Genomic DNA, 24,551 nt, shown 5'->3' with positions numbered 1-24,551 from the left:
TGGCCAGATAGATCACCAACAATGGTCCTCCCTGGCCTCGCATTGGGAGGTATGCAGACGCACCATCCATGACGCTGCAGCCTTCTTCGAAAGCTCACGCCGAACGAGCCTCAAAGAGAAACGACAACGCAGAAAGAACCGCAACCTGGAAACATCACCCAAGGAGACTTTCTGCTGTGCTTTCTACAACCGGACCTGTTTATCCCGAATTGGCCTTTTTAGTCACCAACGCGCTTGTACAAAGCGCGGGATGAGTCCTTCCTGAATCTCCGTTCGTGAAGCAAAGCCAGAGATCCTCTAGCACCATATTTAGAATGAGCTGACTCTCTTCTCATCCCAGAATATCCTTGGCTTTCTAAAAGTCTGGGTGCACTTGGGATGGAGCTGGGAGTAAGAAATGCCTGGAGAGTATACAGCAGAAAAGAAAAGAGGCAAACCACAAAGCTCCGAAAGTCACAAAGTTTAGTTTAATTTGACATTTCATCATTGATGTTATTGTAAGGCATCAATATGCATTTAAAAGGAATTTCCCACCAGGGTTACATACATTCTCCCCCAAAAAAATCAAAACAGAATAAAACGGAGGCCTAAGGCAGCAGGAGGGCAAGACTAAGGGCTGGACCTGGGAGTCCGGTCGGCTGTGTGCCAAAGATGGCCAATTCTTTGCCATGTTACAAATGGAATTTGTAACTGTGTGGGTCTGGGGTTTTTTGGGGAGGGAAGGGGTACAATCCCTCACCAGATTCCCCACTATTTAAATCAAGTAAATCTTTATGAAAAAAGAAAAGAGCATCCTGACATTTCTAAGTATTTCATCACCCACAAAATATCTTTCTGAGGCCCAGGTTCATTATTGCTTTATCCCCCCAAAAAATAATAAATAGTCAAAAAGTAGGGGACAGAGAGAAACAGGTTAAGAGCAAGTAGCTCCACTTGCATCTGGTTGGAAAGGCCTTTTCTTTAATGCTGGACCTCAGCCTGAGCTGCTTCATCTCTGCAATCCTGGACAAGAGCCATAGGAATTAACAGCCTTGTTCTTCCCCTCCTCAATGGCTAATACTGTCCAGAATAACTCTTTTACTATAAAGGCAACTAGCACAACTTCCACAGATGTTTGGAGAAGCGGAATAGTGTCTGCCCAAATATGTAACAAACACATGGAGACCCTGAAGGTCTTGCCTTCACTTCACAGGCCTACATTTCAGGATAAACTTAAAAGGCCAGAAGCATGTTCCCACATAGTCTATATCCTTCAAAGATGTTGAACATTTCCAGCACACTCCTTGTCTTTTTTAAAAGGCTCCAGAACTATTTTGTTCAACCATCGGCTCCAATTCTTCCAAACTGCCCCCAACGAAAAATCCAAACTCAAGCCCTTTCCGCAGCACAAAACTCTGAGCCTCTATCACCTCCCTCAGCTTTGGCCATGGCTTGACCGGTGCACCAACGTCACACACAGGGCTACCTCTCCATTCATCTCTGATGGCTAGGAATGAGGCCAACTCCTCTGTCTCAGAAAGACGTTGCATAGTGTGTGTTTAATAACTGATAAAGAAATATTTTGGTGAACAGCAGTATGGATAAATATATATATATATATTGTTGATTAGCAAGATAAAGTTGACCCCAGGTTTGGCTTGAAAGAAGCTGCCTTTCAGATCCAACGCAGAATTGCAAAAATGTCTTTGGCAAGACACAAGACTATCTGGGCCGGAAGGAGACCTTTCTAAACGGAAATATTTTCTTTCTTTTTGCCCTGCGTTGCTCCCAATGCTGGGAATGGAGGCAGCTTACTATTTGGTCCCAGTGCATCCACCAGGACCTTCTCCTGCACTGGCCTCTTGTACAATGAGCGCCTGTTGTACAACCCAGAAACGTAAATAGGAGGACTGCGCCGGCGCTTGCTGGTACAGCCCATGTACTGATGTGCAAGAAGAAGCATGGTTAACCTATCGCCAGAGCTGTTTTCGGAGCCATAGCTCAGGCACCGGGGAAGGCTGAAGCTTACATTTGCAACAGAGCTGTAAAAAACCTGGCTCCAAGGCAACTTAGCAATGCTTGGAAATCAAGCTTCTCACCAAAGAGAAAGGCCAGGCAGAACAGAAATGCAGGAGGCTACCCAAGTTTCCCAACCTTTCACACCTAAGCCCCTCAATAAAAATCTTGAAACAGGTTACTCATTCCTCCGGATCCCCCACTCCCTGAATCGCACAACAAAGAGCACAAAGGAAAATGTGGTTCCCTCCACCAACACACCACCACTTTCTTCCAGGTCTTTTGAAGAGACCACCTTCTTTGCAAAGCCCTGCCTCACCTTCAAATGTCCATGATCCTGATCCTCTTTTCTCCTTACCTTTGGGTGACCTTCCCTCTCACTCTCCCTCCTACACTTTCTCCTTCTCTTTCTCAAGGCCTGGAAGGCAAGCCACCTGCCAGGTGCCCAAAACAGAACTCTTTTTTCCCCTGCTCACAATGGACACCCTGGAATTCACATTCATGATGCCTCAAGTCAAAGGATCCGGCCTAAAACAGCTCCTGCTTGCAGCTATAATGAGATATATCCCTGATATCTGGCTGTGCAAATAAGTCAGGCACCTGAAGGCACATCTGGGAAAATTTAAGAGGGAGGAGGCGATCATGGCATCCAGTCTCCTTGTAGTGGCACAAAAGGGGGAGCAGGACTTTCTTCATATTGCTTCATGCCTGCCTGCCCCTCCAGCTTCAAATGCCCAGCATGAGCTGGTGCGCTAAGCAGACACATTTACGTCCCTGAGAGAAATGGCAGCATGAACAGCTTCGGGGGACCTGTCCTCGTACCCAGTTACTGGGGCCTCTGCAACCACAGCTGCCGTGTCCAGAGCAAGGAGCGGGTTCAAGCCCTGTGTCAAGATCTGCTGGATGGTTTTCCGCAAGTTGGGGTGCAGCTGGTTCTGGGTCTGATAGAAAACCTCTAAGGCAAAGGACTTTAAGGTGCCAGTGCAGAGATCCTCGTACAACGGAATCGTGTACATCCGGGACATCTGTAACAGAACAAGTGGAGCATCATACAAAAGATCAGGAGAAGAACAACAACAACTATAAAGAATAACGATACAGGGAGTCTTGGTTTGAATCTGTCCTCTGCCTTGAAATCATCAGGTGGCCTTAAGCAAGGAATCACAATTCAAAAAGGACATTGAGAAAATGGAGCATGTCTAAAGGAGGGAGACCAAAATGGTGAAGGGTCTGGAAACCATGAAGCCCTCTGAGGAGAGACTTGGTAGCTGGGTATGTTTAGCCTGAAGAAGAGACGGTTAAAAAGTGACATGATAGCCCTGTTTAAATATGTGAAGGAATGTCATATTGAGGATGGAGCAAGCTTGTTTTCTGCTGTTCCAGAGACTAGGACCCAGAGCAATGGATTCAAACTAGAGGAAAAGAGATTCAACCACAACATTAGGAGGTATTTCCTGACAGTAAGAGCTATTGGACAGTGGAAGATACTGCTGCTTTGGAGTTTGGTGGAGTCTCCATCTTTGGAGGTTGTTAAACAGAGGCTGGATGGGCATCTCTCAAGTGTGCTTTTATTGTGTCTTCCTGCATGGCAAAATTGGATTGGACCAGATGACCCTTGGAGGTGCATCTGCAATATGCATATCGTAACACTGACAAAGTATGCAGTAGAGGTAGGAATTATGTGGCCATGGAGTGGACACCATTACAAGGGCCGAGGGACAATTCCTTTGGCCCCCCCACCCTTCACCCCATGGACTGCTGTCTCCCACAATGCCCCCAAATGTTGTTCCCTCTCATTTCTTCTTGCCTCATTCCAGCAGACAAATTACCATAAACTACAAACTTGGCTGAGAAGCCATTGTTCCTGGGTTTGTTGCAGGCCACATGTTAATGCCCTGCATCATATGCTGCAAGTAATGCAGGGCTTTTACAACCCGTCAGTTAATACCTGGTTTTCCAAGAAACGCCGGACTTTGTGAAGATCGGGGTAGTAGTCATTGCGGACAATGATCTGCAGCCAGCGGATGCGAATCTCTGCGTTCATGCTGTCCAAGTGGGCTGAGTAGCATTCAGAGAGCTTTGATATCACCTCTGAAAGGCACACATTTTAAAGTAAAGACCTAGTCAAAGGGAGTGTACCCCAAAGAGAGGAATTGCTCCAATCTAGAAGACTTTCGGAAACATCTGAAGACTAAATCTGCAAACCTAGCCCAACCCTGTAAGGCTACCCAAACAGACAAAAAACTCTTAACATTCCTACATTTTGCTTAATCTAACATTGATACAGATGAAGAAAACACTTGCAAACTCTTTTTACACAATGGCCCACTCCCTTTTCCTCTTCATCCTCTGTCTAACTGGAAGTTTTAGGAGCATCAGCAGAATGGTGGAGGGCCATAATAACACACATTTTTAGGGCTGGATTGCAGCAATGAGTTTGCAGTAAACCATGCAATAAAGCTTAAGCAGGGAAATAATGGGATTCTGCTGCAGCAAAATCCTAGTGTAATAACAATAATAATAATTTGTTTTATTTATATACCGCTATTCCAAAGATCATAGCGGTGAACAGCAAGTAAGCTAATTAGCACGTAAGCTAATTTGCCCCCAACAGTCTGGGTACTCATTTTAGCGACCTTGGAAGGATGCAAGCCTGTAGTCTTGTGTGTCTGCCAATAACAGGCAAAATAAGGAACAGCTGACTCCAGAATCTCTAAGCATGTCTGAATAGCAAATAGCATGTTTTTTAAAAAAAACCTTTCTGCGGTCTATCTCATTCCTCAGAAGGGATATATATGTAGCACTGCCTGAGATGCAGCTTCTTCTGTGTCATACAGTGGTCCCTTGCCTTGTGCGGCGGATCCGTTCTGAACCCCGCCGCATAAGGCAAGTTCTGCCTATGCTCAAGTCCCAGTGAGGATAATGGGGCTCGTGCACGCGCAGGCACAGCAGTGTGTGTGTGCTGCAGGCACACATGCCATTGATTAAATGGTGTAGGGCTTCCAGCGTAAGCTGGAAGATGCGTAAAAGGCGCCTGCATATGACGTGGGTGCACTGTACTTCATTATCGGTTAATAACACACCATTGAATCACAGAGTTGAAAGAGACCCCAAGGGCCATCCAGTCCAATCCCATTCTGCCATGTAGCAAGACATACTCAAAGCACCCTCAACAGATGGCCATCCAGACTCTATTTAAAGACCTCCAAAGAAGGAGACTCCATCACTCTCCAAGGGAGTGTCTTCCACTGTCAAAAAGCAATTATTGTCAGGAAGATATAGGAATCTCTTTTCCTATAGCTTGAATCCACTGTTCCGTGTCCTATGCTCTGGAGCAGCAGAAAACAAGCTTGCTCCATCCTCCATATGACATCCCTTCAAATATTTAAACAGGGCTATAATATCACCTATTAAGTGTCTCTTCTCCAGGCTAAACAGACCCATCTCCCTCTCCCCATAGGGCTTGAGGGTTTCCAGACCCTTCACCATTTTCGTTGCCCTCCTGTGGATACACTCCAGCTTGTCCGCATCCTTTTTCATACCTAGTTACTAGTGCCTATTTACCATCATTGTTAGCTGTCACAAGTAATATGGCAGTTCTATGAATGAGAGAATTCCAAGTCACCCTATACTCAGCAGCCCTGCTCAGGAATCCTTGACTAAGGGCCTGAACAGACAGGCCAAAATAAAGCTGCTTCAGGTCACTTTGGAGGTATGCTATTTAAATGTTGCATGAGTCCTAAGAGGCCAAAACCTGCGCCAAAGCCATGCTCTAGTCCTAAGGACTGGAGCGCAACTTTGGCGCAGCTTCTGGTCTCTTAAGACGTGAGTGTCATTTAAACAGCATACCTCCAAAGTGAGCTGAAGCAGCTTTATTTTGGCCTGTCTGTTCAGGCCATGAGTCTATCGATGTAATGCAGTCTTCTTTTTCTACTGCCTTTTCTCTTACCAAGCATTATTATGCCTATTACTGATGGTTACTTACCAAGCAGACTAGTGCCATTAACGATGATCAATGAAGATTTCAATACTCCTGTCTGGCCCCATCTCCTGACTGCTATAGTGTAGGTCCCATCCTCCACCCCACCTCCTCATCTGCAGCCTTCTTATCTTCTAGCTGCACTAAGTCTAGGTACTGTTTCGCCTGTCATCTCTGCAAAACTCACCATGAGGCAGCGGTGACCCATCCAACAGCCTGTCCAGGAAGAGCACTGTCTGGAAGGTTTGCCACTCTGCCATATTGACACTGTTGGCAGCAGCCACCGCATCAAGGGGCTCCGTGGTCCAGAGGTCAAAGAGCATCTCCACAGGGCTGGTCAGACTGGATCCCTGAGATAAGTCTGGCTCAATTAAAGGAGGGCCCGTCGCGTTGAGCCAGCGTTCAAACTCGAGTCCTGCAAGAGACACACCAGCATGGATCAAAGAGGGAACCGCATGGGATGCTTTTTCGCTTCCAAAGAGGGAAGGCTTCTGTGACCACTGGCAGTTTTTTGATACAGAGTCAGGCAGAAATCCTTTCTAGCCCCACTGTCCATTATGAGAGGACAATGACTAAGATTTCCTATGTGCAAAGTGCAAGCTCTAGTACATAATAATGCCAAATTCAGTTACTAAGTTTAAGGACCTTGTACCAAGTTGCACTTCAATGTCACAAGGCAACCATGACTTACACTGCTGGGGCAAAGGGGTCTCGCCATTCCAAGGTAGAACCAGAAGTGACTACACATCAGGAAAGCCCATTTTCAGCCTAATCTGTGTGGGAATTACTTTGCTTGGAGCAATAACATTTTTTTCTAAAAGAAATCCCCAGAATGGGCAGAAATATGAAAGTTCTTTAAAAAGACCTTGTGCAGAAAAAAGGTGCTGGCAATGCAAGCGGTTTAGGATGGGCTTCCAGGCACCTGAAGCAGTGCTGCTGAAGCAAAGAAGCTGCTAAGATAAAGGTTCCCAGTGGGGACTTCATGGACTAGTGGGGTGGATTCTGCACCCCCAAAATCCTTCTAAGGATGGTTCTTATAGTGTTCTAATTTAGAGAGGTTTCTCTTTATCAAGAGCAGCCTTCCAACTGCAGAGGAGAAAGGAAACAAGAAAAACACCTTTGGGCACCCTGAAATGTTGAGAGTGGCCCACAGTTATGTCACATATTATTTGGCAGCAATTAAAGCAGATATTAAAGGTGGGACAAATTCAGCACCACACCCTCTGCCTTTTGCTTCAAAAAGCTGCGATGGAGATGCACCTTGCGAAATGCTTTCCATTCCTGGCTTCGAGCACATGGACCCAAAACAGCATGGGCTACGTTTGGCAGCATGGGCTACATTCAGACCTGTTCCTATGCCAGTAATAAGCCTATTGGGAAATGCAATACACCACTGCAGTCTCCTTAAAATCCAACCCCTGGATGCTCCTCCTAGGTTTTTAGGTGCTAGAAGTGGCACATATCCCAGTCCTGTCGAGTGCCTGAATTGTGCAAAGAGAAACTGAATCCCAACTTTTTGGCTGGAAAGCAGGGCAGAATGTGTTCTCCTGTCACTGCTTTCCTCATGGCCTCCCTTCACTGTGGGGTATGTGCCAAAGAAGTCCACAAGACACAGAATAACTTGATGGGATGGAGCCCTCACTCTTTGTCAAAATGGCATAATAGCCCTTGTATGGCACATCTACAAAAGGAATATGGTACTAGGAATATGGTCCTGATATCAGTGCACTAGTTCATAGCATCAGCCATTTTTCAAATGTTACATATAGCCTACTAATGTTTTTTTCCCCCTCACCTGTTTTGTTATCAATGCATTTTTCTTTCAATTCTGGGAAGAAATCCAGGAAGGAATCCAAGAGATCTTGGGCCACAACACTTCTGAACTTGTATTTCTCAATGTAGGCCTGAAAGTGAGGCAGGAGAATGTGTTAAAGAGTTGCAAAACTTCCAGGAAACAAAGGCAAGACTTTTAGAGAGCGAAGCCCCAGCGATCAGGGAAGGTACAGCAATAATGGGGAATTAAGAGGAAAGCAAAGGTGGCAGGAAGAAAATAATGTCAAGGCAATGCTTCTCAGGTTAGCTGATGTGGGGGCCCAGCAATTTCTTTTTGTGGAGTGCCAAGGATCTGTGCCCACTGGTTACAAATCCTAGCAGCCCTGGACATAGTGTAACTAAATTGGCCCCCCAAAATTCACAGGCATTGGGACATAGCCTGCCACAAAAGTGGAAAAACCGCAAATACTGGCAAATATAATTGTTGTTTTTACTCAAGAGAATATTTTTCTAGGCAGCTGTAGATTCTCCAGCGCAACTCTGTAGTCACATTCTGATGGATGCTGACCAAAGAATCACATTGGAGGACCTACAGATGCCTAGAGGGAATGTATTTTTTGGTGCCAGGGGCAAATACAGTAATCTGCAAATAATCAAATCTGCAAACGTGGAGGGATGACTATAACAGGAATGCCTGTACTGGAGCCCAAGAACGTCGAGGACTGCATGATTGGATGGATTTGAAGCATTTGTATGTCATCTCTCAGCCTGCTGGAGCCCACAAGGCAACATACAACAGACATGCATGATCCCCACCATTTATCCTCAGCGGTGTGGTTTTGTCATGGCCCATCTTCCCAAGCCATTTTTAGGCCCAGAAGGTGCGCTTTTGAAACCAGGGAAGTAGACTCTGTTTCAGAGGAAGGAACTGTCAAAACCACCTGAGTATTCCTTGCCTAAGAAAACCCTCTGAAATTCATGGGGTTCTCATAAGTCAACAGGTGACCTGAAGGCACATACAAACACACATACCCGAGAAAGGCCTTTTAAAAACAACAACAACAGGTCAAATGCAAGTGATTTCCTTTGTTAAATAAGTCTCCCACCTGGTGTTGGGGAGGAAGGGGGGGCATAAAAGAGCCTGGAATCACAGAATCACAGAGTTGCAAGAGACCCCAAGGGCCATCCAGTCCAAGTCCCTGCTTGGAGGGCACAAGCTGGGTGAAATTGCCCTCGCACCTTCTACAGGCCGAGGGAGCAGTTCAAGGAAAACTCTTTGTCTGCAAAAATATAGGGGCAGGGGGACCCCGGGGGGGGGGGCTGAAAAGCCCAGATGTTGCCTGCAGGCCACATTTTCCCTATCACAGAATATAATTTGAGGATGATCCACATTACCATAGCCATCCTGAATCACAAAACTCCCCTCCCCTGCAGATCTGCCAAAGGCCAGTCATCTGTCACAAGATCTTTCATTAAATTACTACATACTCCAGGCCTATGGGATGACCATGCCAAACACAGAAATAAAGAAAATATGTTACACTTCCAGAATTTTATGGCAAGTGAGTGGTTAAGATGTAAGTCATGTGTTCTACAGATGTAATGTTTAGGTAAACCTGAACACACAACTCAGGTTAACGGTAGAAAGAGACAGACACCACTGCTGAGCGAAGTAATAAAGGATTGCACAGAAAACGTTGCTGTGCCAGCCATCTGCTGTGACACCACCAGCCCACTCTTTCCATTCCACAACTTTTCATCATACTACAACTAGGGTACACAGGAACAGAGAGAGAGATATCTTCTTACTGTATTTCACCCTAGGAATCTTGCGCAGGGCACTTTCCATATCCTGCTGCTACTTTCAATCAGTTGCTGGACGTCCGACTCACACACCCATACAAACACGCAAAAAAGCCCCTTACTTTCTGCTGCTGCCTCTCTTGTTCTCCTAGATATATTAGCTAAAGTGCACACAGGTAAGGGTCTCATATATACACACACACAGGTGGATACAACCCAGCCATGAAACCCAAGTTACTAACTCGGAGGAAGGCATCAAAGCGTATTGGGTCTCCGCAGAGCTGAGACAGGTAGTAAACAAAGCAGTAACCTTTCTCATACGTGAAGAGGTTCATCAGATTGCTAGGATTCACACCTGTAAGAGGAAAAAACAACAACATCTTGATACAGCTATATGTACAAAAAGTAGACATTTCTCTAAGCCACAGACTTCTCCCTCAATTTTTTTTTAACTTGAACTATATCAGATCACAGTCCATTAGTATTGAGTATTAGAACTGAGAAGACTGAGTACGCATGGAGATTAAATACATCACTGTTAGATAAAGAAGAAATCATGCAAAAAGCAAAAGAAAACTTGAAATTTTTTTTCGAAGAAAACTTAAAACCAGATATAGAAGTAACAACAGTCTGGGAAGCATCAAAGGCATTCATGAGAGGCTTTTTTATGCAACAAAACATCAGATTAAAGAGGAAAAAAAAGGAGAGGCTGAACTCGATGTATGATATACTGAAGCAAAAAGAAAAGGAACTGAGTGAAAGCATAGGGAATGAAAAGATCATAAAAGAGATCAAAACGATAAAAAAACCAAATTGAATTAGAAGAAAACGAAGAGATACAAAAGAAAATTAGATATATAAGACAAGCCAGATTTGAGAATGCCAATAAACCAGGCTGATGGGTGGCACACTGTTTGAAAAAACAGAGGGAAAGGAATCTTATAACTGAAATCAGAACTAAAGAAGGAACACTAACAACAGACCAGAAGGAAATAAAGAAGGAATTCCTCCAATTCTTCGAAAAACTATACAAAGGTAATAATATCTCAAAGAATAGAATACAAGAGTTTCTGAAGAAATCAGATCAAAAAAACCTTAAAGATCAACAAAGGGAACTACTGAATGGACCGATATCGATGGCGGAAATCATAGAAGCTATCAGAGAAAGCAAAAAAGGGAAAACACCGGGTCCGGATGGATTTCCAGTCGAATATTATCAGAAACTAGAAGAACAATTAATACTACCATTTAAAATGACATTAAACGAAATAGGAAAACAAAAATACCCAGAAACATGGAAGCAAGCAAATATCACATTAATAGCTAAAGAAGACAGAGATCCCGCAGAGGTTAAAAACTACAGACCCATCTCCTTGCTCAATGCAGATTACAAGGTATTTGCAAAAATCCTGGCAACAAGATTGAAAAAAGTACTAGCAGATTGGATTGAAGAGGAACAAGCTGGATTTTTGCCAAAAAGACATATAAGAAAGAACATTCGTACTGTACTAAACACCATAGAATATTATGAAAGAAACAACGAGAAAAGCATGGCATTAGTATTTATGGACTTGGAAAAGGCATTCGACAAGATTAGTTGGGAAGCGATGTTTACAATGATGGAAGAAGTCAAGATAGGTACCCAATTTGAAAAGTGGATACAAGAAATTTACAAAGAACAGAATGCCAGGATAATAATTAACTATAACAAAACAGAAGAATTTAAAATCACGAAGGGCACCAGACAGGGATGCCCGCTCTCTCCATTGCTATTTATCTTCATATTAGAAGCACTCAACAATAGAATTAGAGAAGAAAAACAAATTAGAGGAATGAAAATCAAGAGGCATGAATACAAAATGCGAGCATCGCAGATGACATCGTGTACACATTGGAAAATCCTTTAGAGAGCATAGAGAAACTAACAGAGATACTAAGAGAATTTGAATGCATCTCAGGACTAAAAGTAAATAAAGATAAAACTACATTGATAACAAAAAACCTAAATGAAAGCGAAGAAAAACAATTAATAAGCAGAAGTGGTTTCTCAATAAAGAAGAAGACAAAATACCTGGGAATATGGATTACCAGTAAAAACACAGAGCTCTTCCATAATAACTACGAGAAAGTATGGAGAATGATAAGAAAAGACTTGGAGAGGTGGGGAAAGTTAAGACTGTCACTAATGGGTAGGATCTCTGTCATACAAATGAATATACTGCCAAAGATGCTGTACCTGTTCCAGAATATACCGATTTTGCACAATTTTAATCCAGTCAAGCGGTGGCAAAAAGATATTATGAATTTTGTTTGGGGGAAAAAGAAAGCAAGAATAAAAGCAAAAATTGTATGTGATATCAAAGAACGAGGAGGTTTAGCACTTCCAAACCTAATGCTATATTACTATGCAGCAACCCTATTATGGGTAAAGGATTGGGTAGCATTAGAAGATGACAAGTTGTTAGCATTAGAAGGGGAAAACTTAAGATTTTGTATGCATGGGTATTTATTCTATGGCAAGGATAAGATACATAAACAAAGTAAAAACCATATATTAAGAAAAGTGCTCTTAATAGTGTGGAATAAATTAAGACCAAGAGTATTTAGAAAACTGCCGTTATTCTGTTCCCCTCATGAAGCTTTCTTCTCCAAAGAAAGTCTTCCCAGAAATAAATGGATAAGATATGCAGATTTACTGAAAGAGGTAAAGGGAGGAAAAGATCTAAAGACGCAGGAAGAGATGAAAGTAGAAGGTATCAACTGTCATTGGTACCTATATAGACAAATGAAAGAGAGGTGGAAAATGGACGAAAACCTAATAGGAGTTAACCTTAAAAAAAACAAATGGGAAGAAATAATAGATAAAGGTGAAAAGAATATGATATCCAGAAATTATAAAATGCTGTTGGAGTGGGATACTGAAGATGAAATAATTAGAGAGAGCATGATAAAATGGGCACAAAATGTAGGCCATAGTATAGAATATGCGGAATGGTGTAAAATATGGAAGAGGACTAAACTAACAGTAAATCAAGAATTAAAAGAAAATACCTACAAAATGATATACAGATGGCACCTCTCTCCACAAAAAATATCATATATGTCAAAGAACAAAAGTAGCCCAAAATGTTGGAAGTGCAAAACAGAGATAGGTCCCTTTTTCCACCTGTGGTGGACATGTAGAATCGCACAACAATTCTGGGTTAAAGTGTATAAAACAATAGTTATAGAACTTAAAATACCGATAGTCTATAAACCAGAAACGTTTCTTTTGGGACTAGTATCTGATGATCTAGATAAAATACATGGGAAATTACTATTTTACTTATTTACATGTGCCAGATTAACCTATGCCAGATATTGGAAGAGATGTGAAATCCCCTCAACAGACGAATGGATATTGAATACGTTTGAAGTTGCTGAATTGGATAAACAAGCATGCTGGGCTAAAAACAAAACAGAAGAAGAAATAGAGAAAGACTGGTGTATTCTCCATAATTATGTGAAAAACAAATGGAGGAATGTGATGTCTATGTAAATATTCTATAAACTGAATCTGTGAATTATAATTAGAGGAGATAACAATCAACTGGGATCAGAAAAAATGGGCTAAGAGAAGGAAATATATATTCATATAGATATAATTTAGAATATTATCTTGATGAGAAAGGAAAAGTGAAGAAGACACAAATAATTATTGTAAGATGAAACTAAGAGTAAGGGGAAGAAAGAATAAGAAAAGAATTTTAAAATTATAAGCAGATGGAAGTAACTTTATGTTAAGTGTCCTTTATTCAGTCAGAGGGAACGTAGGTCTGTTATGTATGTTGTACAAGATGTTACGTAGTGTTATTATGCTTTGTCAATGTAATAAGGACTCTATGTTAAAACACATAAAAATCCAATAAAAAAAAATTTTTTTTAACTCCACGGCATAATTAAGTGTATATCATGCTCTAAGCCAACATTACAGAAAGCAAATGACTGTCCCAGGAGCTTAGAGAGTACAACAGAATGGCAACTCATTCCCGTTCTTATCCCTGGGTTCTAGTGAAGATGCTCACCAATGGTTGCATTTCATACTTGAGAATGCATTGGGACTCCCTCCTGGACTTGGGGATGTCCAACATGTTTATAAATGACTTAGATCAGGGATTCTCAATCTATCATTCCCCAGCTATTTTGTATTTTGATTCCCAGGAGCCTTTGCCAGCATGGCCAGTGACAGGTTCTGGGGGTTGAAGTCCAAAATACCCAGAAGACCAAAGGTTGAGAACCACATCATCAAATCTGCAGATGACACCAAATGGCATGGGAATGGGGTAACTAGTATCCCAGGGAACAGGATTAGAACTCAAACAGCCCCTGACAGATTGGAACGCTGGGCCAAAATAATAATACAAATTTTAACAGGGATAAATGTAAGATACTACATCTAAACATCAGTCAACAGTATAAAGTGGCGGCCAAAAAACCTCCAAAGAAATTCTAGGCTGCATCAACAGGAGTATAGTGTCCAGATCAAGGGAAGTGGTAGCACTGCTCTGTCCTCCTTTGGTCAGACCTCACTTAGAATACTGTGTCAAGTTCTAGGAACCGCAGTTCCAGAAGGATATTGACAAGCTGGAATGTATCCAGAGAAGGGCTTCTGGAAACCAAGGCTAATGAGGAATGATTCAGGGAGTTAGGTATGTTTAGCTTGGATAAGGGATGACTGAGAGCCATCTTTAAATATCTGTTGTGTAGAATCATAGAGTTGGAAGAGACCGCAAGGGCTATCCAGTCCAACCCCATTCTGCCATGCAGGAAATCCAAATCAAAGCATCCCTGACAGATGGCCATCCAGCCTCTGTTTAAAGACCTCCAAGGAGGGAGAGTCCACTACACTCCGAGGGAGTTTGTTCCACTGTCGAACAGCCCTTAATGTCAGGAAGTTCTTCCTAATGTCGAGGTGGAATCTCTTTTCCTGCAGCTTGCATCCATTGTTCCAGGTCCTATTCTTTGGAGCAGCAGAAAACAAGAAGATGGAGTGGGTTTGCTTTCTGCTGCAACAGAGACTAGAGCATGGATCAATGGATGCAAATTATAAGAAAAGATATTCTACTCAAACATCATGAAGAACTTCTTGACTGTAAGAGCTGTATGGCAGTGGAACAGATTCCCTGAGAGAGTGATGGACTCTCCCTCTTTGGAGGTCTTTAAAGAGAAGTTGGACGAGCTTTAGCTATGTATTCCTGCGTGGCAGGAGACTGGACTATGAGGTCCTTGAGGCACCTTCCAACTCTAAGATTCTATCCTTCTAACTCTGAAGCCCCCTAATGAGTCCCATAAAGGTACTGGCTACTCCCAAAAACTTATTGGACAAAGATGCCTAGAAAATGGATTAAAAACTCTTCTTGTGGGGCTTTGCAATGTTGCATAATTTAGCAGGTGGGGTGGCATGGGACGTGGTGGTGGGGATGGATGGATGGATGGATGGATGGATGGATGGATGGATGGATGGAGGTGGTGAGAATCTCACACCTCCTTTTTTTATTTGGACTTTAGAAAACATCCCCAGTTTTCTAGGGGCCATGGGGGCAATTTTGCCACCGCTTCCCCAGGTTGCTCTAGACTCAGGCACTGGAAGTGGAAGCGGCCAGCATTGATTTAAATAGATATATACAGTAAGCCCTTGATATTTGCTGAGGTTTGGCTCTTGAACCCGCTGTGGATAACAAAACCAGTGGATGCTTGTCCCATTAAATTCAGTGGCAAAGTAAAATGGTGTCCGTCATATAAAATGGCAAAATCATGGTTGTTTTGGGGGGATTTATATATTTTTAAAATATTTTTAAGCTGTGGATAAAGAATCCGTGGATACAGAGGGCCAACTGTAGTCCCGCCGTGCCGAAAACATTTTAGTGGGGATGACAAAATTGCCTCTCCTGTCTACTAGAAGGCATTATAAAATCAAAGCAAAACAAAATGGTGGGGGCGGTGGATGAGGAATCTATGGTTATCTTACAGTACAATCTCATATGTACCTATTCAGTTTTAAGACCAATGAAATAAACAGGGGTGGCTACTAGGAAAGAGCATAAAGCTGGTACCTATGTACACTTTAACAACAGCTCATTGCCTGTTCCTAAATTAAGAGGGATGCGTTCTCCATTACACTATAAACTTTCATGCTTCATTTCTCACTGTTGACATTTCCCAGTTTGGTGGAACCGGCCCAAAATGTGGCAAGGAAGAGAAGGAAAAGAGACTGCGCTAACGATCACAAAAATGTCACAAGTTCTGACATGGGCAGCCAGAAGTAGTCAGGCTCCTGTTTTATAAAAGCCAAAGCCCAACCTGCTTTTCTCAGCCCCAAATGTACCTGGCTCCAGCTTAACCTGAAGCTTGCTAACAGGGTTGTCTTCACCGAGGAGCTTCATTTGTCTGTGAAGAGCGTCAAGGCGGAAGGCAGTTTCCAGGCAGGTAAAAGCAGCACCTGTCCAAAAACAAAGGTATCTATTTAGACCTGGGTCTGAAACATGACATTTGGCAAGATAGTGTGAACCTCAGGATTCTTTTGCAGCTATATAGAATGACACCCAAAATCCAAAAAACAGCAATATTTTTTATTGGGCCAACCAAAAATGCACAAAATACATCATGCAAGCTTTTGAAACTCCACTGGCTTCTTCATCAGGCAAAAGGTATTTTGTCAAGATGCTGTTTTTGTTGTTGTCACTTAAGATGGTCTGAAGGTAAATCCACATAAGGCAGAGGTCATTCCAGTCTTTGACCATGTGTAGGGTTGCCATAAGTGAGGACCTCCAAACCGGGACAAATGTAGGACAAATGCAGGACAACATTTTTAAATGTAGGACACATTTTTTAAAAAAAATGGAGGACACGCAAAAAAATTGAGGCTTTTTTAGAAATGTTAATATAAATGCATGTTTCTTAGGCATGATCAAAATGGAGGACATTTTGACATTATTCGTAGACAGATCACGGAAATGTACTTCCCTTTCTGGCCACCCCCCTCTCCCCATTCCAAACAGCACATCTGAGCATTGAACATGGCTTTATTTTAACATTGCCTCTTGCATATTTCAGAGGCTTATTCCACAACCAAACCCTTTGGTCAAGGGACTTTGGTTTTTCTTCATTTTGACTTGTTTTGTCTGTATTCCTCCCCACTAAATAAAGGAGACATGAAATGGAGTTAATGGGTACAAGTTGTTAAACAAAAAAGTCTTGTGAGACTCTGTAGGCAAGAGGTGCACCATGTTAAGAACTGCATTAAGCACACTTAGGCTGCTGCCACACTGCTTTCACTCTCATCACTCCATCCTATGGAATCCTGGGATTTGTAGTTTGTTGTGGTGCCAAGGCTGGGCTTTGAAATCTCAGGCATAAGAGAGGCAAAAGGCTTGGGCTGCATCTACACTGGAGAAATAATCTGGTTTGAGACCACTTTAACTGTCTTGCCTGAATGCTATGGAATTCTGGGAATGGTGGTTTGTTCCAGCACCACAGCAGAATGGCAGTTAACCCCTGGAAAGCTCTCTGACCAAGGTGACCAATGCCCTCACCCCAAAATGTAGGGCACCCAAGCAAAAAAATGTAGGACATGGCCAAAAATAAAAGCTAAAAACACCTATGTAATTATAAATCCATGCTTCTTAGCCATGATCCAAATGGAGGACATTTTGAAATTTGACAGAAGAGGACATGTCCTGGAAAAGGAGGAGGATGCCTGGTCACCTTGTCTCTGGTCCAAAATACACTGCAGAAATAAAACAATGCTGGACTGAAATGCCCAGAGTTCCTCACCAAAGCTGCATCCACACTGAGGAAATAATCCCGTTTGAGAGTGACTTAACTGTCCTGGGTTAGTGCTGGGGAATGCTGGGAACTGTAGTACATTGTGGCCCCAGAGCTATCTCTGACAGGGAGTCCCATAACCCTCCAAACGTAGGTGAACTGCAGTGCCCAGAATTCCTCCCCAGGTGCATCCACACTGAGGAAATGGTCCAGTTTGAGACTGCTCAGTGCTGGAGAATCCTGGGAATTGTAGTCTATTGTGGCCTCAGAGCCATCACTGACAGAGAAGTCTCAATGTCTCCCAAACACTAGCATTCCCAGGATTCCCTAGCACTGAGTTAAAGCAGTCTCAAAGTGGGTTATTATTCCTGCAGTGTGTGTGAGAGATATAAAAGCTAGGGACTGGATTCATTTGGAGGATCTCTGTGTCCAAAACACACTGCTTGGACTGCCAGGGCTCAGTGCTATGGAATCCTGGGAATTGTAGTTTATTGTGGCACCAGAGCTCTCTGACAGAGAAGGCCAAATGCCTCACAGACCCCAGAATTCCAGAGCATTGAGCTTTGGCAGTTAAAGGGGTCTCAAAGTGCAGAGGGGGGGGGGAGAGAAAAGCCAGGGAGTGTGAATGAGCTCTGAGAGGAGGAGAAGGAGGAGGAGGAGGAGGAGGAGGAGGGAGGGAGCCAAGGGAGGTGGCCAGGACCACCAGAGGAGCCCCTGCTTTTCCTCATCATGGCAGCCTTCTCACTGCTGGCAAGAGGCTCTGCCCCCAGCCAGGCAACGCCTCCATTCAGTCTCCTTTTGTCAAAAGAGCTCTGGTGCCACAAGAAACTACAATTCCCAGAATCCCATAGCACTGAGCCATGGATGTTTAAGGGGGGAGTCAAACTATTTCTGCAGCCTTTTGCAACCCCAAAGCCTTCTATTATTTACCAGCAACTTGCAAGGCAAAATCTCTTCCTTCCAAGCCCTTGAAAACCAACCCAAGGGGAGGGGGGCTGATTGCTTCTTTCCCATTGGTCAGCTTCGGGAGAAATTTGCATATTACAAGGATAGGTGTTTAGGGCCTCAAAAACGATCCTGTGATAAAGAATTACAACAATACTGAGTGGTAGACATTTAAAAGATGAGGAGGCATTTAGACTCCCAGGGAAACAGGAACGATTGATGGCCTTTTTTTCTTTGCTCACTGTAACCTGAAAGTAATGCCTCTTGCAGGGTATATATACCAAGTGGGCTGGCAATAGCTCTGAGTGGCAGATGTCTTGAAGACCTGCTCTCTAGGCTAAGCCAGGCAGGGAGGCGGGAAGGGTGGCACACAGCCATGGGGAGGAAGGGGTGGAGCTGCCTCCAGGGCCTTGCTGGGGGGGAGGTCCCGGGGGAGGGGCCAAACCGGGGCGGGACCATGTGGCCCCGCCCCAAACCGGGAAAGTCCCGCCCCCAGGCGGGATATGGCAAGCCTAACCATGTGGGCTCTGTGAGATAAAGGCCCAGTACATTCCGTACCTCCCCGTTCAGGCCGGGCTGGAGGCATCCGGTTTGCCTGCAGGGACACCGCAGCAGGCAAACTGCGCGGCATCCCTCCGCTCCAAAAGAATCTGGAAAAACCGGGTTCTTCTTGAGATACCACACACACGTCATGACAGTGACGTCTATATGCTGTGCGTCACTTACGTCAAGATCCCACCTGCTAAATTATGGACGAGAGGCCACCATTATGACAACACCTGCACATCCTAGGGTTCCGGAGCATGCGGTTGTTGCATGCTTCAGAACCCTAGAATTGGCCCCAGGCCGCCATAAACCAGCAGTCTGTACTGGGCCAAAGTGTCATAAAATCTAGGCAATAAAATTTAAACATCTTTAGCAACAGAAAAAGTAACTACCATACTAATGCATTAACTGACCTCATGTTTACATCAAGGGGAGGTTTGGGGGTCAAAATTATGGACTTGGATGTAAGTCGGGGGCAAAACGTAGGTGCATGTAAAGGATGCTTCATTTCCCACTGTGTAAAGGATGAAGCAAAGGAAAATCATACCAAAGATTGCTATTTTCCTGCCCAGGCATTCAGAAAGGCCAGAAGCGGTGCCACAGTGGACAGTAGAATGGGGTTGCAGCTTCTTTTGGGTTCTCCCAGGATGGACTAAGCTCTCACCTTTCACCACACTATTCAGAGATGGGAATGGTTCTTATTTTGATAAGAGTTAAAGTACAGTACTTACACTGATAGGATTCAATTCCCAGCTTGGCCATGAAACCCACTGGGTGACCCACATGCTCTCAGCTTCAGGGGAAAGCAATTGCAAACCTCCTCTGAACTAATCTTGCCAAGAAAACCCCATGATAGGGTTGCCTTAGGGTTGCCATAAATCAGAAATGACTTGAAGGCAAACAGCAACAGCAGCAACTTACACTGACCTGTAGATCAACTCAGGTTTCTTGGGTTTAGTTTTTTAGTAAAATTTCTAGAGAGATCTTGTAGCACCTTTGAGACTAACTGAAAGAAAGAAGTTGGCAGCATGAGTTTTTGTAGACTTCTGTTTGCTTCCTCAGATGCATTTAGTAGAGTGAAAGCCAAGCACAGACATATATATGCCACTGGTATGCGAGGATGTCTAGACATATTTTGTTTTTGTTGTTACCTGCCCTCAAGTTGGCCTGGACTCATGGTGATTCTGTGAATGAGAGATCTCTAATCCTCCCTATCCTCAACCGCTCTGCTTAGGCCCTGCAGGCATGAGTATATACAGTATGCGAACCTGTTGGCTCACTTGCTCTTTGCCTTGCTTTCTCAGACTCTGCCCCTGGCCTTGCCCTCTTCCCTCTCAACTAAGCTACCTTTCCTATTGTTAACTATAGGACTAGTAAAGGGGGCCCAGAACTGTCTCCACCAGCTACCCCTCTGTTTCCAGGCAGAATTCCAAGTGCTGATGTTGACTACAAAGCCCTATACACTTCAGGACCAGGTTATTTGGAGGTACTGTACTATATGAACCTGCCCGTGTTTTGAGATCTTCTTGGGAAGCCATTCTCTAAAAGTACATTTGGTGCAGACACCATAGAGGGCCTTCTCAGTGCTTTCTTCTAGGTTCTGGAACTCCCTTCTCAGAGAGGTTAAATTGGTACCCTTTTTACTATCTTTTTGCAAGCAGGTAAAAAAACTTTTTGCTTCATCGGGCCTTTGAAAACTGTTTTTAAGACAAATGGGCCTTGTAAAATGTGCTTGACTTTTATTTGGTATTGTTGTTTTAATTGGTTGTAACTGACTCCGTTGTTAAACTGGTTTAATTGCTTTTACATTTCTACATCCTTTTAGTTTTTAACTATGTTTTTAACTGTTATAAAGCATCTAGATTCCCAGATTGGAAAAATGTGGGATGTGGATGACAGTTTCTACCTCTACTTGTACTCGGGTGGCTGACTTTTTGGAACCCTACCATCTATCCATCCTTGCTACCATTTAAACAGCTCAGCCAGTGCTCTCTGCTCAGTGAATTAATAGCAGCCCAATCCTTTGGCAACCCATAAACTTCCAACTTACGGATAAACTACCTTGAGGTCTTCTTGGCAAGATTTGTTCAGAAGGGGACTGCTTTGAGAGTGACTTGGCCAAACTCACTGAATGGGTTTCCCTGGCCAAGTGGGGATTCAAACCCTATTCTCCAGCTTCCTAGTCTAACATTCAAACCACTACACTATGATGGCTCTCATTTCCAGAAATTATCTTTATTACTATAAAAATCCCATAGTCAACTCATTACAATAAAGAATTATTAAATAATCTGCTACGTTTTGAAGATGCAGGGAATGGAATTATTTAATTCAACCTCACAATAGCCCTGTAAGTATTATGGAGCAGGTGAAACCAAGGCTGGGACCCTGGAAACAAAGTCCTGGAAGCCTAGCTCACCCACAAGGGACGGCATGTGGCTTACCATATGTCTCAGTGGTGATCCGGCGCTGAGCGTAAGTGGCCAGCCCCTCGCTCAGCCACATCTCCTCCCAGGTGGCGTTGGTGACCGCGTTGCCAAACCAGCTGTGGGCCACTTCGTGGATGACGTCAATGATGAGGAACTCATCGCTCTCCAGGATGGAAGAGATGATGAAGGTCAGGCATGGGTTCTCCATGGCAACAATGGGGAATGAGGGAGGAAGGAAAACGATGTCGTACCTGGAAGGGCCAGAAGGGAAGGCGAGAGAACCAACATTGTTTTCAGGAGTGTGGAACCCTAATGCTAAAAATGTGGGGTAGTGCAAAAGGGAGTTTTTGGAGAAGAGGAGGGCTTCTTCCTTGTTTCCCTCAGCCTGCTTCATGCATATGCATGTGCAACGAGTGTGAGCACCTCAAACAACAGCATTTGCTGAATATCAAGCATCTGTCATTATAATCACTGTGTAAACTTGTATATGCAGAATACAATTTATTGTAATATAGTCCAAAATGCACAGGGTGGAAAGAAAATCTAAGACTCCTGATTGTAATATAGGTGCTTCAGAGAAATCCTGCACTTGACCGGAAATAAATGTAAAATACATAAAGAAAGCAGAAATGCAGTGTTGCATGTTGCTGCTCAATTTCTTTAAAAAGCCCTCCAATTATTTTTGTAAATTGTATTTTGTCTATATAGTAGGTTTGCATAGCTATAGCAATACAGTCCTATAGTACAGTTGTCCGTTGGTATTTAACGTACATAATTACAAACTATTACAGAGTGAAACATTGTTCAATACACACTGCATTCAAAACTAGTAATCATTGGGATTCATGTTAGTATTTCATATTGTTTTTCCAATGTTCTGCTTTTTTAATTTTATTACCAGACTTGAGGTGATGATCTGCCACTATACCCATCAGCCTCCCATTCTGGGTTCAAGATCACAATCGCTATTCAGCAGGCTTTTTAAAATCCTTGGAAGGTATGCCTTGCAATGGATTGTGCTGTTTGTGAGTTGTTGGTTGGGCAGTGGCTTAGTCTTTTGGTAAGTGGGCCAAGAGTCTATGGTAATCATGGTCAGCTATGGCTCTCCAGATATTTTTGACTGCAACTTGGCTAAACCAGGTCCCCTAAGGCAATGGTTTGACGTCTTTCATTATTTGAGCCATGCACAACCCCATCCATCCCAAACACACACTTTGGTTACTTTATCCTTCTTGCCTCTTCCCACTAAGTTTCCTTGCCCTTCTCTGTGTTGGGAACTGCTTTCTGACCAGAGTCTAAGACCTCATGTTTAGGCTGTTCGTTCCAAAGTCTGTCTCAGACGTCCTGTTGGATTTGGCTCCAAGATTCTTATCTATGTCTTTGGCTCAAAAATTTAACTAGCACTGGATATATAAGTCTTCCAGATGGTTTTGGACATTGTTTAGAAAGTGGGAGTGGTTACCACTTTGTGGACCGGGGGAGCTTTGTGTGCTTTGGGTTCCCAACTACCTTGAGCCAATGAGAAAGTGGCCCTGGGTTCCCTGATTTCTGAACCAAATTAAATTTATCCTCTTTGACTCTATTTCTTTCAGTTTAGCTTTAAATTGCTGTAAATCCATCCATAATGTGGTACCAGAGCTCTCTGACAAGAGAAGGCTTATTATTATTATTATTATATTTATATCCCGCCTTCCTCTTGGTACAGTGACTCATGGTGGCTAGCAAAATTTAAAACAGTCTAGGTTAAAACAGAATGAAACATTAAAAAGCAATTAAATGATTCAAATGATTAAAGTGATCATGTTCTCCTACAGTTTGTTATACAATGGAAAGGAGAAGCCAGGCATAGTCAAACACGCATTGTAGATTTTAGGAAAGCCGATTTTAGTAAACTTAAAGAAATACTGGGTGTGATCCCATGGTCAACAATACTAAAAGAGAAGGGAGTTCAAGATGGATGGGAGTTTCTAAAAAGGGAGATACTGAAGGCACAATTTCAAACAGTTCCAGTGAGGAAGAAAAATGGAAGATGTCTCAAGAAACCAGGATGGATGACTAAAGAACTTTCAACTGAGCTAAGTTTGAAACGGAACATGTATAAGAAATGGAAAAAATGGGGAAATCACCAAAGAGGAATTCAAACAAATAGCGAGCCTGTGTAGAGATAAAGTCAGAAAACCTAAAGCGCAGAATGAACTCAGGCTTGCTAGAGAGGTTAAGAACAACAAAAAGGGCTTTTTTGGATACGTCCACAGCAAAAGGAAGAAGAAGGAAACGGTAGGTTCACTGCGTGGAGAAGATGGCAAAATGCTAACAGAAGACAGAGAAAAGGCAGAATTCCTCAAGACCTTCTTTGCCTCAGTCTTCTCAGAAAAGGCAAAGGGGCTCAACCTGAGGATAATGGAGCAGAGGACAGAATAGGGGAATTTCAGCACAGAATAAGTAAAGAGATAGTAGAGGAATACCTGGTTAATCTAAATGAATTTAAGTCTCCAGGACCAGATGAACTCCATCCAAGGGTATTAAAAGAACTGGCAAAAGTAATATCGGAGCCATTGGCAATAATCTTTGAAAACTCCTGCAAAACAGGAGAAGTCCCAGCAGACTGGAGGAGGGCAAACGTTGTCCCCATCTTCAAAAAGGGGAAAAAAGAGGATCCCAACAATTATCCTCCAGTTAGTCTGAGATCAATCCCAGGGAAAATTCTGGAGCAGATCATTAAACAGAGAGTCTGTGAACATCTAGAAGGCAATGCCATAATCACAAAAAGTCAACATGGGTTTCAGAGAAACAAGTCATGCCAGACAAACCTAATCTCTTTCTTTGATAAAATTACCAGCTTGGTAGATGAAGGGAATGCTGTGGATATAGTATATCTTGATTTCAGTAAGGCCTTTGACAAGGTTTCCCATGACATTCTTGCAAAGAAGCTTGTAAAATGTGGGCTAGACAAGGCAACTGTTACATGGATTTGTAACTGGTTGACCGGCCGAACCCAAAGGGTGCTCAACAATGGCTCCTTTTCATCCTGGAGAGAAGTGACCAGAGGGGAGTCCAGTGGGGTTCTGTCCTGGGCCTAGGGCTATTCAACATCTTTATCAACGACTTGGATGACAGAATTGGGAGCATTCTTATAAAATTTGCAGATGACACCAAATTAGGAGGAACAGCTAATACTGCAGAGGACAGGATCAAAATTCAAAATGACCTTAATAGATTAGAAAGCTAGACCAAAGCTAACAAAATGAAATTCAACACAGAGAAATGTAAGGTACTGC

General features: G+C 43.2%; 1 protein-coding gene across 2 annotated transcripts in view; it reads right to left on the bottom strand.

The window, feature by feature from the left end:
* Positions 1 to 445: 445 nt before the first annotated feature.
* RNPEPL1 (arginyl aminopeptidase like 1) overlaps positions 446 to 24,551 on the bottom strand; it is a 37,134-nt gene continuing 13,028 nt past the window's right edge. The window contains exons 5-11 of one of the 2 annotated variants that reach the window (XM_089508576.1): positions 21,289 to 21,524; positions 15,915 to 16,028; positions 9,793 to 9,905; positions 7,770 to 7,878; positions 6,162 to 6,389; positions 3,944 to 4,086; positions 446 to 3,020 (exon numbers count right to left, since the gene is read on the bottom strand). In XM_089508576.1, coding sequence (XP_089364702.1) covers positions 2,748 to 3,020; positions 3,944 to 4,086; positions 6,162 to 6,389; positions 7,770 to 7,878; positions 9,793 to 9,905; positions 15,915 to 16,028; positions 21,289 to 21,524 — 1,216 coding nt within the window. In that variant the 3' untranslated portion in view covers positions 446 to 2,747. The remainder of the gene's footprint in view (positions 3,021 to 3,943; positions 4,087 to 6,161; positions 6,390 to 7,769; positions 7,879 to 9,792; positions 9,906 to 15,914; positions 16,029 to 21,288; positions 21,525 to 24,551) is intronic. The other variant, XM_089508577.1, reaches the window with a different exon arrangement.

The sequence above is a fragment of the Sceloporus occidentalis genome, unplaced genomic scaffold (assembly GCF_023333645.1).
Source record: "Sceloporus occidentalis isolate IW3139 unplaced genomic scaffold, rSceOcc1.0.p SCAF_2, whole genome shotgun sequence".
Classification (NCBI taxonomy): Eukaryota; Metazoa; Chordata; class Lepidosauria; order Squamata; family Phrynosomatidae; genus Sceloporus; species Sceloporus occidentalis.
This window is presented reverse-complemented; position numbering and strand designations above follow the sequence as displayed.